Here is an 18614-nt window from a genome sequence, read left to right on the forward strand (position 1 = left end):
GAGAACTTCCAGAGGTGCAAGCTGGATCCAAAAGTGGATGTGGAATGAAGGATATCATTGCTGATGTCAGATGGATCTTAGCTGAAAGCAAAGAATACCAGAAAGACATTTACTTATGTTTTATTGACTATGCAAAAGCATTTGATTGTGTGGATCATAACAAATTGTGGGTAACAATGAGCAGAATGGGAATTCCAGAACACTTTATTGTATTTATGAGAAACCTATACATAGATCAGGAGGCTGTCACTTGACAAGAACAAGGCGATACTGCATGGTTCAAAATCAAGAAGGGAGTGAGTCAAGGTTGTATCCTTTCACCATACTTTTTCAACTTGTATGCTGAACAAATACCAAAAGAAGTTGGATTATATGAAGAACTTAGCATCAGAATTTCAGGAAGACTCACTAACAACCTGCAATACACAGATGACACAACTTTGCTTGCTGAAAGTGAGGATGACTTGAAGCACTTACTGATGAAAATTAAAGACTATAGTCTATAGTAAGGATTACACCTCAACATACAGAACACAAAAATCCTCCCAAGTGGTCCAGTAAACATCTTCACAGTGGATGGAGAAAGGATTGAAGTTGTTAAGGATTTCATATTAGTTGGTTCTATAATCAACACCAATGAAAGCAGCAGTCAAGACACCAGATGATGTATTGCATTGGGCAAGTCTGCTGCAAAAGATCTCTTTCAAGTGATGAAGAACAAAGATGTCTCCTTGAAGACTAAGGTGTGCCTAACCCAAGCCTTGGTATTCCCAATCACCTCTTATGCATGTGAGAGCTAGACAATGAATAAGGAAGACCAAGGAAGAGTTGATGCTTTTGAGGTGTGGTGTTGGAGAAGAATGCTAAGAGTACCATCATGTGCTGAAAGGACTAACAAATCTGTCCTGGAGGAAGTGCATCCAGAATGCTCTTTGTAAGTGAGAATAGTCAGACTTCGTCTCACTTACTTTGGTCATGTTGTCAGAAGGAACCATTCCCCGGAGAAGGATATCATGCTTGGTAAAGTGGAAGGTCAACAAAGCAGGGGGAAGCCCTCAATGAGATGGATAGACACAGTAGCTGCAATGACGGGCTCAGTATAGCAAGCATTGTGAGGTTGGCACAAGACCAGGCAGTGTTTTGTTCTGCTGTGCATAGGGTCTCTACGGGTCAGAGAAGGCTTGACGGCACCTAACAACAATGGTTTATTTTGTCTTTTGCTATTTGTGCTTTTGCTACCATATTAAATAATCCACTGTTAAAAGGTAGACCTGACAGCATTTATCCTGCTTTTTTCTAAGAATTTTATGGTTTCAGTTTTCACATTTAGTTCTTTAATCTATTTTGAATTTGCTTTTATGTATTGTGTGAGGCACAGACTTTTTCATTTTCCTACAAGTGGAAATCCATTTTTCCCAGCACCATTTATTGAAGAAACTCTTCCTTCCCCATTGAATGGGCTTAGCACCTTTGTCAAAAATCAGGTGAACACAGAAATGTGAGTTTATTGATGGACTTTCAATTTTATTCCATTGGTCTATGTCTCTATTGTTTTATCAGTAACATGCTGCTTTGATTATTGTAGCTTATAGTATGTTTAAAAATCAGTAAGTGTGAGTGTTCCTACTTCATTCTCTTTCAACATTGCTTTAGCTATTTGGGGCCTTTTGCGAGTCCATGTAAAGTTTAGGATTGGTTTTTCTACTTCTGTAAAGAAAGATGTAGAAATTTTGATTTGATTGTGTTGAATCTATAGATTGCTTTGGGTAGTACTGACATCTTAGGAATATTCAGTCTTCCAATACACGAACATGGAAGATCCTTCCATTTATTTAAGTATTCTTTAATCTCTTTCAACCGTGTTTTATAGTTTTCCTTGTACAAGTCCTTCATATCCCTGGTTAGATTTATTCCTACATGTTTTATTCTCTTAGATACTATTGTAAATGAAATTTCCCTGTCACATTTCTCTTTGCTGGTGTTTTGAAGCACAGCTGATTTTTGTTTGTTGACCATATACCCTGCAACTTTGTTAAATTCCTTTATTAGCTCTAGAAGTTTTCTTGTGGACTTATTGGGATTTTATTTCTTGTTTTCCAATATGGATTCCTTTTATTTCTTTTTCTTGTCTATCACTCTGGCTATGACATGTAATAGAAAATTAAAGAGAAGTGGTGAGAACGGGTACCTTTGTCTTGTTACCAATTTCAAGAGGGAAGGTCTCAGTCATTTTCCATTAAGTATAATGTTGGCTGTTGGCTTTTTCTTTTAATCATATTGAGGAGTTCTCTTGTATTTCAATCTTCTTTAGGTTTTTCATCAAGAAAGGTTGTTAGATTTTATCAAATGCTTTTTCTCCATCCATAGAGATAATCATGTGGTTCTTTTACTTTGTTTTATCAGTGAAGTATATTACATTGATTTTCTAATGTTAAACCATCCCTGCATTGCTGGAATAAATCTCATTTGGTCATGATGTATGAGTCTTTTAATATGCTGTTGTATTCTTTTGCTAGTTTTTTGTTGAGGTTTTTGCATAAATAATCATAAGAGATATTGGCCTGTAGTTATCTTTTTTTTGTAATATCTTTTTTTATGGTGTCTATATCAGGTTTTGGTGTCAGGGTTATGTCTCTCTCATAGAATGAATTAAGAAGTATTCCATTTTTCTCTTTTTGTCTGTGCAAAACCTCTTATCATAATTTGTAAAACTTTTTATAAATCAATTCACCTCTCTCCCTACAGCATTTCTTTTCTTTTAAATTTTATTTTATTCCCTTCCCTCCCCTCTCACCCCTGGTAACCAACAAAGAAAGTTTCCTTCCATATATAAACCTTTCCTTGACATTTTCCAATAATGAGCTAATATAATATTTGTCCTTCTATGATTGACTTATTTCACTCAGCATAATGTTCTCCAAGTTCAACCATGTTATGCACTGTTTTGTAGATTCTACATTATTCTTCAGTGTTGCATTGTGTGTATGTATGATAGTTTGGTTATCCATTCTTCTGTTGATGGGCATCTAGGTTGTTTCCATCTCTTTGCTATTGCAAATAGTGCTGCGATGAACATGGGTGTGCATATATCTGTCTTGTCCTTGCTCTCACTTCTTTAGGACATATACCCAGTAATGGGATTGCTGGATCAAACGCTATTTCTAATTTCAACTCTTTAAGGAATCACCATACTGCTTTCCACAGTGGTTGTATCATTTTACAGTCCCACCAGTAGTAGGATCTCTCCACATCCTCACCAGCATTTGTTATTTTCTGTCTTGCTGAACTTTGCTATCAGTGCTGGGGCAAAATGGTATCTCATTGTTGTTTTGATTTGCATCTCATAATGGCTAATGATTATGAACATTTCTTCATGTGCTTGTTGGCTGTAGAGTATCCCTCTTAACTCTCCACATCACAGGATCACTGCTAGTGGAACAAATTAGAAAATGCTTTTCCCTCTGGGCAGATGCTGAAAGCAAGTTAGAGTTCTGTCTTCATTTATGGCCTTGGCCAGACACCCTTATGCCAGACATAATCTGCCCAACTGTGTCACATCTCTCTCTCTACGAAACTCAACTCTGCAGTTGCCAGAACACACAAAACTCTCCCTGGTTAATTTTCCCCATTTAGGAAGCCTTAATTTCATTCTCTTTTCCCTGTCTGACTTGTACTTGTTCTTAACTTATATCACTTACTCCGGGAAGCCTTCTCCAACTCCTGCTAGAACTCTGGGTTTGATATCTCTCCTCTTGCTCCCACATTACCTTCACCCATGATTCAATGTCCTAAAGTTATAATACTCCATAAAAATTACTCATCACCTTTCCTTTCCTCTCCTTCACTGTGAGACTGTAAGGTACTTGAAGATGAACCTGCATCTTGTTTCACTAGTACCTACTAAAGGAAATATTGAATGAAGCTAAGAGAATGAATGCTGACAAATTTATATGGAAATGCAGATGAATGAGGTGGTTCTGATGACTATGTAATTGGTCTTTCTTGACCTAGTCTACTAGCAACCTAACTGTCACATAGTTTGTAAAGTTCTGTTGTTGTTGTTATGTGCCGTTGAGTTGGACCCGACTCATAGCGACCCCCTTCTTGGGTTTCTGAGGCAGTATAACTACCGAAATGGATTGCCTCATCTTCCTTCTGAGGAGTGGCTGTAAAGTTCTAGGTGAAAATAATGTCCTGATTTCTTTAATATTGTTTTGTCTTCTTATTCTAAAGATGGTTGCTAACACACACTTCTGTTCCAGCTATGATTTTTAAGACTGGTGTTTTGTTTATAGCTTATTTGGGGGTTATTTCACTGGGTAGTGACTCCTGCTGGAAAGAAAATCCTATTTTCATTTTTCATAAACTAAGCTTTTCTTGCTGAACTTGATTGTCTTTGGTTTATTCTCTCAATTATGTCAACTAAAATCTGTTCATATTCTACCAGGTATAGACCTGGAGCCATCTTCCATTAAGCAGCATGTCTCTAAATATTTTATCCTTTCATTTATTTTTCCTAGGAAATGTAGACCAACAGTCCATTCATTACTTATACAATGGTAATGTTCTGCTTGGAGACTGAAGCTTATTACATCAGTAGGTGTTGCAATAAAGACATCCATTCATTTAAACAAATGTTCTTCTGTGGGGTGAAATAGGGTTTTTAACACATGTTGCTAACATATAATGGGATCTCTGTAATAATCATAAGAGAGGACTACACAGAGAGAACTCCTTAAATAGACAGTATTATACTGAGAATTTTAATTATATATTATTGAAGGCTAAGAGGAAAAGCATTATTACTTAACTAGAGCATGAATCATGTAAGTCAAGGCAGGTTTCATATGGATGTTTCAGGAGAGGGAGAAGCTAGTTATTTCCATCAAAAGAAAATGGAAGAGAATGCCCCTGATATCAAGCACAGGACTTAACAACCCCCTAGGATCTCTAAGTGTCTACTAGAGGTATCACAAAGCCATAACAGGGAAATAGGGAGCTGATGCTGGTGGTGTGCTGATGTTGGTGGTGCTCTCTATTACATTTGAATCTTAGACATTCTCTTTTTATTTAGTTATTTTATATACTGGAGTCCCATGCATCATTTCATTTAATGACAGGATTCTGCTGTTGAAATATTCTGTATTATAAAAAAAAATGTGAATTATATTTTGTAATGAGAATTATTTTATTTAGTCACTCTGTTTTTCTTTAACTTAAATCACATTTATGTCTATTGTGAACCATTTTTTTAAAAACTCATCCAACTATTTTGCTAAGCAAGATTTGTTGCTGATGCTTTTTTTTTAAAAATTTTTATTGCCATCTACTTCTTAAAGAATTGGCCCGTGAAAACCTTATGAATAGCAGTGAAACACTGTCTGATGCATTACTGGACAACTACACAAATATCTCTAAAACTCTGCCTGATACAGTGCTGGAAGATGAGCCTCTCAGGTTGAAATGCACTCAAGATACCACTGGAAAAGAGCTGCCTCATCAGAGTAGAGCCTACCTTAATAATATGGATAAAGTAGAGCTTTTGGATCTCCATTTGCTGATGTGGCATAATTCAAACTGAGAAGAAACAGTCACAAACATCCATTAATAATCAGAACATAGAATGTACAAAGTATGAATCTAGGAAAATTGAAAGTTGTCAACAATGAAATGGAATATATAAAGATTGATATTCTAGGCATTAGTGAACTGAAATGGACTGGTTTTGGCAATTTTGAATCAGACAACCATATGATCTACTATGCCAGGAATGACAAATTGAAGAGGAATGGCATGACATTCATCACCACAAAGAATGTTTCAAGATCTATCCTGAAGTACAATGTTCTTAGTGATAGGATAATATCCATATCCATATGCCTACAAGGAAGGTCAGTTAGTACTACTATTATTCAAATTTACACACCAACCACCAAAGCCAAAAATCAGGAAACTGAAGATTTTTAACAACTTCTGCAGTCTGAAACTGACCGAACATGCAATCAAGATGTGCTGATTATCACCAGTGATTGGAATGCAAAAGTTGGAAACAAAGAAGAATAACTGGTAGTCGGAAAATTTGGCCTTGGTGATAGAAATGACACTGGAGATTGCATGATAGAATCTTTAAAGACCAACAACTTATCCATTGTAAATACCTTTTTTTCAACAACATAAACAGTGGCTGTACATGCGGACTTCACCAGATAGCATACACAGGAATCAGATCAACTACATCTGTGGAAAGTGGCGATGGAGAAGCTCAATATCTTCAGCCAAATAAAGGCCAGGAGCTGATTGTGCAACAGACAATCAACAAGTGCAACTTGAAGTTGGAGACAATTAAAGCAAGTCTAGGAGAGCCAAAATATGACCTTGAATACATCCCTCCTAATTTAGAGACTGTCTAAAGAATAGATTTGATGCATTGAACACCAATGACCAAAAACCAGAACTGTGTGATGACATCAAGAACATCATCCATGAAAAGCAAAAGGTCATTAAAATGACAGGAAAGGAAGAAAAGACCAAAATGGAAGTCAGAAGAGACTCTGAAACTTGCCCCTGAATGAAGAGTGGCTAAAGCAAATGGAAGAAATTACAAGATAAAAGAGCCAAAGTGAAGATTTCAAAGGACAACTTGAGAAGACACAGTCAATTATTATAATGAAATAATTATAAAGACCTGGAGTTAGAAAACCAAAAGGGAAGAACATGCTCAGCATTTCTCAAGCAGAAAGAACTGAAGAAAAAATTTAAGCCTCAAGTTGCAATATTGAAAGTTTCTATGGGCAAAATTTTAAATGATGCAAGAAACATCAAAAGAAGATGGAAGGAATAAACAGAGTCACTGTACCAAAAAGAATTGGTTGAAGATCATCCATCTCAGGAGGTGGCATATGATCAAGAACCAATGGTATTGAAGGAAGAAGTCAAAGCTGCCCTGAAAGATGTTATGAAAAACATGGCTCCAGAAATTGATGGACTACCCAATGAGATGTTTCAACAAATGGATGCCCTGCTGGAGGCATTCACTCGGCTATGCCAGGAGATTTGGAAGACAGCTACCTGGGCAACTGACAAGAAGAGATCCATATTTGTACTCATTCCAAAGAAAGGTGATCCCACATAATGTGGAAATTATCAAACAACATCATTAATATCACATGCAAGTAAAATCTTACTGAAGATAATTCAAAAATGGTTACAGTGGTATATTGACAGAGAACTTCCAGAAATGCAAGCTGGATTCAGAAGAGGATGTGGAACAAGGGATATCATTGCTGATGTCAGGTGGCTTTTGACTGACAGCGAAGAATACCAGAAGGATGTTTACTTCTGCTTTATTGACTATGCAAAAGTATTTGATTATGTGGATCATAACAAATTTTGGATAACATTGAGAAGAAAGGGAATTCCAGAATCCTTAATTGTTTTAATGAGGAACCTGTACATAGACCAGGAGGCTATAATTCGAACAGAACAAGGGGACACTGAATGGTTTAAAATCAAGAAAGGAGTGTGCCAGGGTCATATTCTTTCACCATACTTATTCAATCTCTACCCTGAACAAATAATCAGAGAAGCTGGACTATATGAAGAAGAATGTGACATTGGGATTACAGGAAGATTCATTAACAACCTACAATATGCAGATGACACGATATTCCTTGCTGAGAGTGAGGATGACTTGAAACAATTACTGAAGAAGATTGACGAATACAGTCTGCAGTATGGATTACACCTCAATATAAAGAAAACAGAAATCTTCACAACTGGACCAACAAGCAGCATTACGAAAAATGGAGAAAAGATTGAAGTTGTCAAAGACTTCACATTACTTCATTCCACAATCAATGCCAATGGAAGCAGCAGTCAAGATATCAGACAACATATCAATGCAAATGCAACCACTGCCATGGTGTCTGATCGACACAGAGCAACCCCTCCTTGGGTTTCCAAGGCAGTATCACTATGGAAGTAGATAGATGCCCTGCCTTCCTTCCTAGGAGTGGCTGGGGGGTTTGAACAGCCAGCCTTCTGGTTAGCAGTCAAACGCCTTAGGAACTTTGTATAGCAATGTGCTATTTCCAGGTTCAAAAATTTTAGCCCATCACATTTAATCTAATACTAAGGAATTGCCTTATTCATAACAAGCATGAAAGAATACAGCCTTTACCTGTAGGTTTCTATCATCTGAATCAATGTATATAAAAAATTAAACTCCAGACCATTCTCTTTACCATCTTACAGATAGGAAGCAACAAAAAAAACGGAACTACACCCTCAACATTGTGTGATCTTAAGGATAATGAAATTAGCACCAAATAATTAAAAATCTAAGATTTTAAGATTCAATCTTCTTTCTGGTTGTAGAAAACTAAGCCTTGTAAAAAATTCTGTGTGAAACTGCATAGTTTAATATGTGTTTCTGTCTCATCAACACATCAATTTTGCTAACAAACAAGTCCTTGATGTTAGCAGCCATACTGAAATGGTGTTTATTCTCTTAGATGAGCTTCCTCTTGGGTCGGCTCTTCACACTTCCTTCTTTGACCCCTTAAAGGCAAAATGTTTTATTTTTCACTAGCAAATTTTTCTTTTATGTCAGCAACCAAATAACTGGTAATAGTAGCTAAATAATTATACTTACTGGAATATTGGGTACTTGATGAAATTACCTGAAGTAGCACTAAATGCTTATTTGAAAATTCAATTTTATTTTAATTCCTAAAAAGATGACTTTGTGAAGCAGCACCTCTGTGTTACTGCATCTCTAAAATAATAATAAAATAAATATCCTTTCCCCGTTCACCTTATAGGTCTGACTGTTGTTTCTTCACTCTATTAGTTACTTGCATGAATAAAATCTGAGAATTTGATGCAGTTGACTGAATCACAATCAAAGTATCCTGATGCTAGATACACTCAAGTACTTAGCTGAATATTTACCCTTTAAACCCCCTGATCCTTTTTCCTCTCTGCTATATGCCTTAGGAGGATCATCTCTATGAAATTCATCAACCAGGCTCCCTTCATACAGCTTCCTGATGTGTTTATCAGTCAATTGGAGACACCAGCAGGAGATCTTGAGTCAGAGAAGAAATATGTTAGAATATTTATTACTCCAGCTGCCTTCTTATTGGGCAGTGGTTTGGCAGTACCTGTTTTCTTCCCAAGGCCATAGCTTCTGTCAGGAAGCTTCTCTTTCATGGTTCTAGCTTTTAACAGGTTCTTCTAACTGCTCTCTCTCCTTGCCCCTCAAGACCAGTGTTATAATGGCCTCTGGCTGCTGCTGCCCCCTGGGTGCATCATGCTCATTTCTGAATCCCTAGACTATGTGCAGACTTTGATGTACTGAATTTTTTTCAAGTGCCTTTTCAGTATTCCATCAGTTTGTTTATGGGGCACTGAATGACATGGTTATAAGTTATCCTTGGTATATATAGGTTATAAAATTTTAAAATATCAATCTTATAATAACATAAAATGGCCCTTGTTCATTCATTCTACAATGACATATGGTTACCTAGGGACTTGACTGACTCCTTGTTAATATATTCTTCCTATTTTTTTTTTTTCCAAAAAAGAGCATATTATCATCATCAAATTAAAAGGTGAATAATCATAAATATAACAGTATTTCAAGATTAGTTCAAGTTGAAGGCTGCGGCTCAGTAGAGTAAGCTTCCTGAAATTTTTGTTGAAAGATAAGTATATGAATAGATGCTATGTTGCTCTCAGATCTATCTTCTTTTCCCAGTTTTGAAGTGTTTTTTACCAGGGATATAGACTTCCCAGATTCCCTTATAAATTGCTTCTAGTTAAGTTGAGCCAAGAAGTACTGGAAAACTTGAAGGTACACGTAAGAAGCTGGAACTTTTTCTGCTCTCTTCCTCTTTCTTAGGGATGTCTCCACAAATAACTATGTCAGCTTCATGGGTCCACCACCACCACTTCTCTGTAAGCAGCCCCAGCAAATGGTACAGCTCCTGCCCAATGGCGCACATACTGGACTCTGGCAGTGCTAACCTCTTTCCATTGTCTCTCTAGCCTTAGGAGTATTAGTCATTTTCACCTTTTGCTAACCTGTGGATTTCTCACTACCTCTGCTTAATTTCCCAGCTCTCCCATCACCTCTATAACCAACTCTCTGCATTAAGTTCCTTATTTGGAGAAAATTATAGTGGTTTCTTTTTTTCCTGATTGAGTCTTAAATGACACAGATGATTTGGTGGGTAAATGAAATCATTACAAGTCTAAATAAATGACAACAAAACAGCAGAGTTTGTCTTCCATTCTAAATCCATTTGCGGTACCTGATTAAATCCAGAGGCTGATGCTTATACCACATCCCCCAGCGTGCCCAGCGCTCATATAATAGATGTCTATTATTCTGAGGCCCGTGGGTTTTGATGGGCTGTCTACTCTTGTAGGCTCCCTAAAACAGATTAAAAAAAAAGATAAATCAGCATCCATTTTCTTAGTGAAATTTAAACTAAATCAGAATTGTTTTTTTGTTTTGTTTTCATTTTTCTTTAAGGAATAATTTAAAACATACTGAAAACTTCAGAAATTATGAACTTAAGCTCATCATTGGAATGATGTAGTAAATGCCCTTCCATATTTCTCCTTATTAGAAATACTCTGATAGCTCTTTAAAAAGTTCTTTCTTTTTTTTTAAATTGCAATTTGGGTGAAAATTTACAGAGCAAATACACTTTCCATACAGCAGTTCACATACACTTTGTCTCATGACATTGACCACAATTTAGCACAATGCAACATCTCCCCTCCCACTTCCTCCTGATAGTTACCTCTTCCCTGTGTCCATCCCTCCATGCACTCCTACCCCCTGAGCTCTCTCCCTATGTCTAAGCAGCCCTTCTTTCTCTTATGTTTGTTCTCTCCAAGGAATGTATCTACCTCAGGTATTAAATGCTCAACTGATATGCCTGTCTATTTTTTGGTTGGAAGCCACAGGTGTACATTCAATTCCAGACCTGAAGGGCAGCTAGGGGCCATAGTCTCAGTGGTTCCACCAGGCTCCATTGGGCCAGCAAACCTGGTCCCCTCCCCTTTTTTTTATCCAAATGATTTTGAGTTTTGTTCCACATTGTTCTCCCTGTCTATCCAAGATCTCCTACAAAGATCCTCTTCCAAGTGGTTGACAATAGTAGCTGAGCACCGTCTATTTCTTCTGGTCTCATAGTTGTATAGGCTGCAGATCAGATGGTGTACCAGTCACTAGGACTAATCATTTCCATTAATTTTTGGTTTTCTTCATTCTGGATGAGGAGAGACACATCATCGTTTCATCTACATGGCAGCTTGCAAGCTTTTAAGATCTCACTCGCTACTTGCCACAGTAGGACATGGAACAATGTTTTGTGTAGTATGTTATGCCAATTGAGCTTGATGTCCTTTGCGACTATGGTCCCGAGCCCACAGGTTCAACTTCTTGGTCCCTCTGGGTAGCTGGCTGTGACCAAGCAGTGACTACAACTGTGCCCTTGTCAGCCTCATTATACACCTGGGAATTCAGGTCATACATATAAAGTTATTGGACCACTGTCTGCCAACCCTATACATGTCCTTGGGTGCACTCTCCACTTCATAGACATACCTAATATTTCAGCCTTTCCACCCATCTATCCACCCATATACCCTTGTTTGCCTTCATTGACCACACTGTATATATGCACAAAAGGGTTCATCTCTGTTGTCTGTACTTCCCATGTACCTCTCTACATCTTTTTCTTCCTCAATGCCATCATGTTGATCACTCACATATGGTACATTGCCCTTTTCTTCACCCAAATCAAAACTTATCTCTATCTATCTAACAGTATTCCCTCCCCTCCCCTCCTACCCCTGGTAACGAACAAAGAAAATGACCTTCCATAGATAAACTTTTCCTTGACTATTACAATAACAGACTAATACAATATTTGTCCTTTTGTGATTGACTTATTTCACTCAGAATAATGTCCTCCAAGTTCATCCATGTTATGTGGTGTTTTCCAAATTCTACATTATTCTTTAGGGTTGCATAGTATTCCATCGTGTGTATGTACCATAGTTTTGATATCCATTCCTCAGTTGGTGAACACCTAGGTTGTTTCCATCTTTTGGCTATTGTAAATAGTGCTGCGATGAACATGGGTGTGCATGTGTCTGTTCTTTAAGAAGCTTTTGTTGTACCCTTTTCTAAACTGATGAGATCCATTGCACTTATAATAAAATAGACTTTAGATTTCACTGGTTGGAAATTGTCTTTCAATAATGTATTATCTTCACCTTCACAAAGAGAAACTGTTATAATATTTACTTCAGAATTTTAGAGCATTAATCTGCATTAAGAAGTGAACTAGTTCCATAAAAAGTTTTTTTATTTTATATTCATGTTTATATATATGTATTTCCATCTCATAAGGAGGGGATTAGAATGAGTACTTGTACAAAAAGTACAATAGGGCTGAAACAGGAATGCTAGTCATGCTTCTAGAATCCACAACATGTACTTCAGATAAAATATTCAAACACTGAAACATTTTTTTTTTCAAATTCTATATAACCTCCCTCAAAAAAACCTGTCATAATGTTGTAATTTAGGAAATAAAAATTATATATACCTTATGGAGCTAAGTGTTTCTTATGATGGAACAGTTCTGCTTTTATAATCATGGAAAAGGGCAAGAGATAGTGACAGTATTTTCTGCACCAAAGCATGAGACATAGGGTATGAAAACAGCCTCCTCCTTCCAATGTATGATTTTATTTTTATGAAAAGTTTGATGAAAATTTAAAACAAGTAGAGCTATACTTCACTTTCAACATCTATAAAATATGAATCATCATCATTATAATGATACTCAATATAGAATTTTTTTTGTGATAGGCCGCTTGGATAATTCTTATAAAATAATTGGTACATAGAAAATATGCAATTAACGTTAGTTATTTTTATGTGTTTGATATATTGTGGTCATTGAAAAGTACAAAACATTCATCAAAATGTTTCCAGACCCAGGTATGTGAGTTTCTATGAAGAAGAGGGCACACCTTGAATTATGGCTGGTAGATGTGTCAAGGTTACAATTAGAGACATGTGTGGATGTCACCTCTGGACCTCTAAAGAAATATATTTCTTACATAAAAGTGTAAATACAGTTACAGTGAATCTCAAAGATATCTTCCAAACAGTAGCCCAAGATGTTTTCACCCAACAGTAGCCCAAGATGTTTTCAGACTAAATAACAGTAGCTGAGGAGATGGAAGTAAATACCTAGATTCTAAACACAGGGATATCCATTTGGCAAAGATGTGTTTGCCTTTGCATTTGGAGGGCCCTGTTAGGCAGAATGCCCTGAGATTAGGGAGCTAAAGAAAGTGAACCCGAACCTCAAATTTTTTCTATGATTGCTTATAAGCTGTCCAAAATACACAACTTTCCTTTTCAGCCTTAGTACTCAGATAACAGGGATTTCTGGGTCTGTAGCTGTTAAGCTTTTCTGGGTCTGTTCTGAGTTGACAGTGGTATGAGAGTGGCTGTAAGAAAAACTGACCAAAGTGATCCTCTTGCTCACCACCAGTCTTCATACATTTATGGAGGAAGATCATGTACATTCCATGACTCCTACCATCCCCAAAATTGGCCCCCAGTACACCTTTTACTGTCTCCATTATTCATAATTGACAGAATTATAGATTCTATCAACTTCTTGAGCAAACTTTCTTACATATATTTTCCTTTCTTTTTTCATTGTCATACCAAATTCCCTTGACAATGCATTTCTTTCTCCTTCAGTCATTATCTTGTTTGTAAGTAAAAAAAAAAAAAAAACTATTAAAACTTAGGTTACTTACGTAGAGAAAAGTACACAAGTAGAAAACCAAAACTTCCATTGCTACATAACCTCTCCAGGACCTCAGGTTGCCACTCTAAACACTTTACCACTTACTGTGTGGCATTTGGCAGTATTTAATAGCTACGAGCTTCAGTTTCTTTATATCTAAATGGGAATAATATCTATCTTTCTAGAATTATCATTAGAAACAATGAGAAAACCCATGCCCAGGGCTGGCACATGAAGCACACTAACAACCGGCTGCTATTACTATTCCTTTTTAAGTCTGTACACCACAATGAATTTAGTGTCTGGCTTTGTCAGCTCCAAACCTGCCTTTGATACTTAACTTATCCTTGGCTCCATTTACCTTTCTATACAATGGAATTAATATTATTGTCTATCTCAAAAGGTTGTTCTAAAAATAAAATGAGATAATCCATTTAAAACATTTATTTTTAGTCAGATATGAAGTGCTCAATTTATTTTAGCTACTATTAGAGATACTGGTCTGTGAACTCCTCCAGTACGGAGATGATATCCTTTGAGTCCCCAAATTTAATTTTATACATGGAAGAGTGATCGTTTTTAAGAGTTCAGAAGTGAAGACCTCTAAAGACTTCATTCTTATTTGAAATGTAAAGTTACCTTAAAGAAAGAAGAATTCAGTTTGTGTTTAGGGCGACAGTTAAAACAGATTCAAATGTTATTCATAACTCAGCAAGAAGGGTCCATCACAGCTGGAAGAGAGGCATTAATCCGGCAAAGAATCAAGTAGGTCGTGGGAAGTAGGTTTTTATGATGTGTGGAGTGTTGTAGATTTTCAGGTATCGTAAGTATTAGGCACCAACCTGACACCTGCCCTGTCTGTGTGTGATGTGGATCCCAAGCTGGGTGAAGCATGGAGCTCCGCACTGGAGCGAAGAGATTGTCAGCATTTCTTCCCCTAACTGGGGTCATTACAGAGTGGCTCAACAACGTCCAAGTGTTCCCTCCGAGGTGGGATTCCTTCCTGATCTGCCAGGGCAACAAGGACAAATTGCAGAAGGGTTCCGAGGCAGAGGAGCTACTGTGCTACCTTATGATACTAACGGGGTCTCAGAAAGGCCCAGGGCCACATGTTCACTGAACCCTCTGAGCAATGGAAGCCAGACTCAAATGAAACAATGGTATTGAGCATTGAGCCTGAGAAACTACTTCTTAACAGAAATGATAGTTTTTGATTGGTATTTAAAGTTACCTCATGTGGGGGAAATGCTGCTTCATATGCACCATTGTTGATAAGTTTACAGATACCTGGAAAGAGAAGAAAAGAATAGCTATCAAGACAGTTTAAATAAACATTTTCCTCTGAGCAACAACATACACATATTTAACACATAATTAATTTAAGACGTGAGAATAACCAAAAGGTCTTTATAGCCACATTGCCCATGAGGACAGTGAGGTTGTGAAAGACAATGATGCTAAGAGTCTAGTAGTGTCTTTGCAACATTAGTAAAAGAACAGTGGTAAAATCCTAGCAGTGTTTTCATACTGCCACATTATGAAATGTGGCACATTTCAATACTCACTTTTTGGGATCCAATGAGCTGGGAGCAACTTTTCTTTCTTTCTTTTTTTTTTTTTTAAATCCTCTAAACAATGCAGTTTGATCAGGAAAACATGGGAATTCCACAACTCAAAAATGTCTCAAAAAGATACTAGTATTGAGCAATTTTAACTTTTTTTTTTTAATATTGAGTCAAAGAGATATAGATATCAACATGAGACATTTCCTTAAAATCCCCTCCATCTCAGTGAGTGCACAGTGAAATGGATACTCTCTCTATAGCTCTAGTGAGAAAAAAAAAAAAATACTGGGACAATATTTTTGGAGAGTAAATTTTGTTGAAATAATATTTATATTAGTATAGAATTGAACATCCAAAATTGGGGACTCATCTAATGTATGTATGGTATAATTACTCATATTATGTATTTAATAAATTATGATTTGACAAATGACTATAATGGACTATTATGGGGCTTTTTACAGTATTTTCAAAAAATACTTTAGAGCTTGAGAAAATATTCTTAATGCTAATTAAAGAATAACAAGATAAAAAATTGTAAAGACTGCATGATTCTAACTCATCACTATGAATTTTAACAAAGAAAATTGAAATTTGGGATAACTTTTAAATTTTTATACTTTTCTGTATTCATTTTATTTTCTATAAAGGGCATGATAATTTTATAGTCATTAAAATATCATATTTATTTTTAAGATTATATAAGTACATAGTGCTATAATATAGATACTTAATAATTTTTAGTTCCTAGTCTAGATTTCTCTGTTTTCATTTCTTTCTAGAATATTTCTGACTAGATGGTATTTTTATTTTTTAGTAAGCTTTGGTGTCTAAAAGGAGCTCTGGTGGTGTAGTGCCTAAGGCATTTGACTGCTAACCAGAAGGCTGGCTGTTCAAACCCACCAGCCACTCCTCGGAAGGAAGGTTAGGCAATCTACTTCCATAGTGATATCACCTCGGAAACCCAAGGAGGGGTTGCTATGAGTCAGACCTGACTTGAAGGCAGTGGGTTTGCTTTGGTTTGGTTGGTGTCTAAAGTAACTATTTTGGCTTCTCTGTATTAATGCGGGGGAGGGGGAGCTCTGGTGGCATAGTGACTAAGGCATTTGACTACTAACCAGAAGGCTGGTGGTTCAAACCCACCAGCCATTCCTCGGAGGGAAGGTTGGGCAACATACTTCTGTAGTGATACTGACTGAGAAACCCAAGGAGGGATCGCTATGAGTCAGATCCAACTCCATGGCAGTGAGTTTTTGAGTTTAGTATTAATGGGAGGAATCTTGGCAGTGCAGTGGTTAAGCACTAGGCTAGGACCTGAAAGCTCAGCAGTTTGAAACCATTAACTGACTGTCCACTGTGCAGGAGAAAGATGTGGCATCTATTTCTGTAAAGATTTACTGCTGTGGGGTAGATCTACTCTGTCCTACATGGTCACTATGAGTCACAATTGATGCAACAGTAATGGGTTTGGGTACTACTGGGATTATTAGTCAGAAGAGAATCAAAGTCTGAGTTTCATTTAAAAAAAAAAAAAAAGCTTAATATGAAACAGTTCATTTAACTTTTGAGACATTCTATTTTAATGCAAATCAGCAGGGACTGCTTTACACTTCTACCAACTACCAACTTTCTATGCTCAAGATTTTAGGACATGACTAACATTTGATCTCTCTAGTTTGCTTGTGTTTTTCAACCTTACAATTAAAAGATCTGCCTATTTGGTCACTTTTTTTTCCCCCTTTTGTTTTATATAAACTTTCCAATTTTATTTAATTTTCCTAAGTGAAACTTTCTAAATTTCCTTTTGTATTGTACATATAGTGGCTCAATGTTAAACAGCCAAACATAAAAATTGACACATTTAAATTTAGCTATCAGTTCACCTTCTGCAGATAAGTCTATAAAGTTTCATATATCGATATATATTTTATGAATTGCAATTACCTTGCAGTTTTATGATTTTCCTTTTTTCACTTAATAATGCATTGGTAGATATTTTTGAAATCAATAAAGAGAGAATCACTAATGTCCAGCCTCCCTAAGTGAAGGGTCTATGTTCTACACTCTGTATAATATACAGATAATAAATAGGCTATACATTTGTGATGAAAGAATGTGAAACACTTTTTAAGGGACACAGTATATAGATATAAACCACTGCCATAGAATCGATTCCAACTCACATCATCCTTACAAGACAAATTAGACCTGTCCCGTAGTGTTTCCAAGGCTGTAATTCATCTTTATGGAGGCAGACTGCCACATCTTTCTCCTGTGGAGCAGCTGATGAGTTCAAACTGCTGACCTTCCAGTTAGTAACCGAGCTCTTTAACCACTATGCCACCAGGGCTCCTTATGGATACACAAAAAACCAAACCAAAATCACTGGCGTCGAGTTGATTCGCTCAAGCAACCCCTCCTTAGGTTTCCGAGGCAGTATCTCTACTGAAGTAGATTGCCCAATCTTCCTTCGGAGGAGTGGTTGCGGGGTTCAAACCCACCAGACTTCTGGTTAGCAGTCAAATGCTTAGGCTCTATGCCCAGATCTCCCTATACGGATACAGCCTAATTTAATTGTTCATCTTCAAAGGCAGATATCTAAGGTGTTTCCATTTTTCCTTTTTGTTTTTTCTATTACTAACAAAGCAACCATGATCACACTTCCACATAGATTACTACTGAAAAATTTGATTATTTATTTGGAATAATTTTCTAGAAGTAAAATTGCTGTGTCAAAGTATTTTCACATTTTGATGCATACCAATTTTTGTTTTTGTTTCATTACAATGCTGCAAAGTAGAATATTTAAAGTTTGTATTCAATGTGTTACATCTTCATATTGAATGCATGAAGATAAATCTTCAGTTTTTAAAAATAATAATTCTGAGCATAACTATCAGCACATTCCATTTTTTCTAGGATGTTAATTAATGTTCTTACCCACTTTTGAGATTCCATTTTCATATTTAGTACGTTGCAGCATGTGATAGACTATTCTACTTCGAGTAGCATTGCTGAAGAAGGTGTCCTTATTGTTTATTATGAAGCTGTTAAGATGAGGGCATTGGTTTTAGTATTCAAAGCAGAGCACAAAATCTACAACAGTTACAAGCTCTTGGGTATATCACCCATCTGTTTTATCCATTAATGAATGCATGCATGCATGCATCTTAAGTATAGTAAATCAGAA

At 36.6% G+C, this 18614-nt stretch overlaps 1 protein-coding gene across 1 annotated transcript in view; it reads right to left on the reverse strand.

Annotated features, from left to right (window-relative positions):
* Nucleotides 1-18614, reverse strand: part of ANO3 (anoctamin 3) — a 629748-nt gene that overhangs the window by 147744 nt on the left and 463390 nt on the right. Inside the window, exons 10-12 of the mRNA XM_007951966.2 lie at nt 18365-18471; nt 15091-15146; nt 10320-10441 (exon numbers count right to left, since the gene is read on the reverse strand). Coding sequence (XP_007950157.2) covers nt 10320-10441; nt 15091-15146; nt 18365-18471 — 285 coding nt within the window. The remainder of the gene's footprint in view (nt 1-10319; nt 10442-15090; nt 15147-18364; nt 18472-18614) is intronic.

The sequence above is a fragment of the Orycteropus afer genome, unplaced genomic scaffold (genome assembly GCF_000298275.1).
Source record: "Orycteropus afer afer isolate SDZICR_OR568_19922 unplaced genomic scaffold, OryAfe1.0 scaffold00321, whole genome shotgun sequence".
Classification (NCBI taxonomy): Eukaryota; Metazoa; Chordata; class Mammalia; order Tubulidentata; family Orycteropodidae; genus Orycteropus; species Orycteropus afer.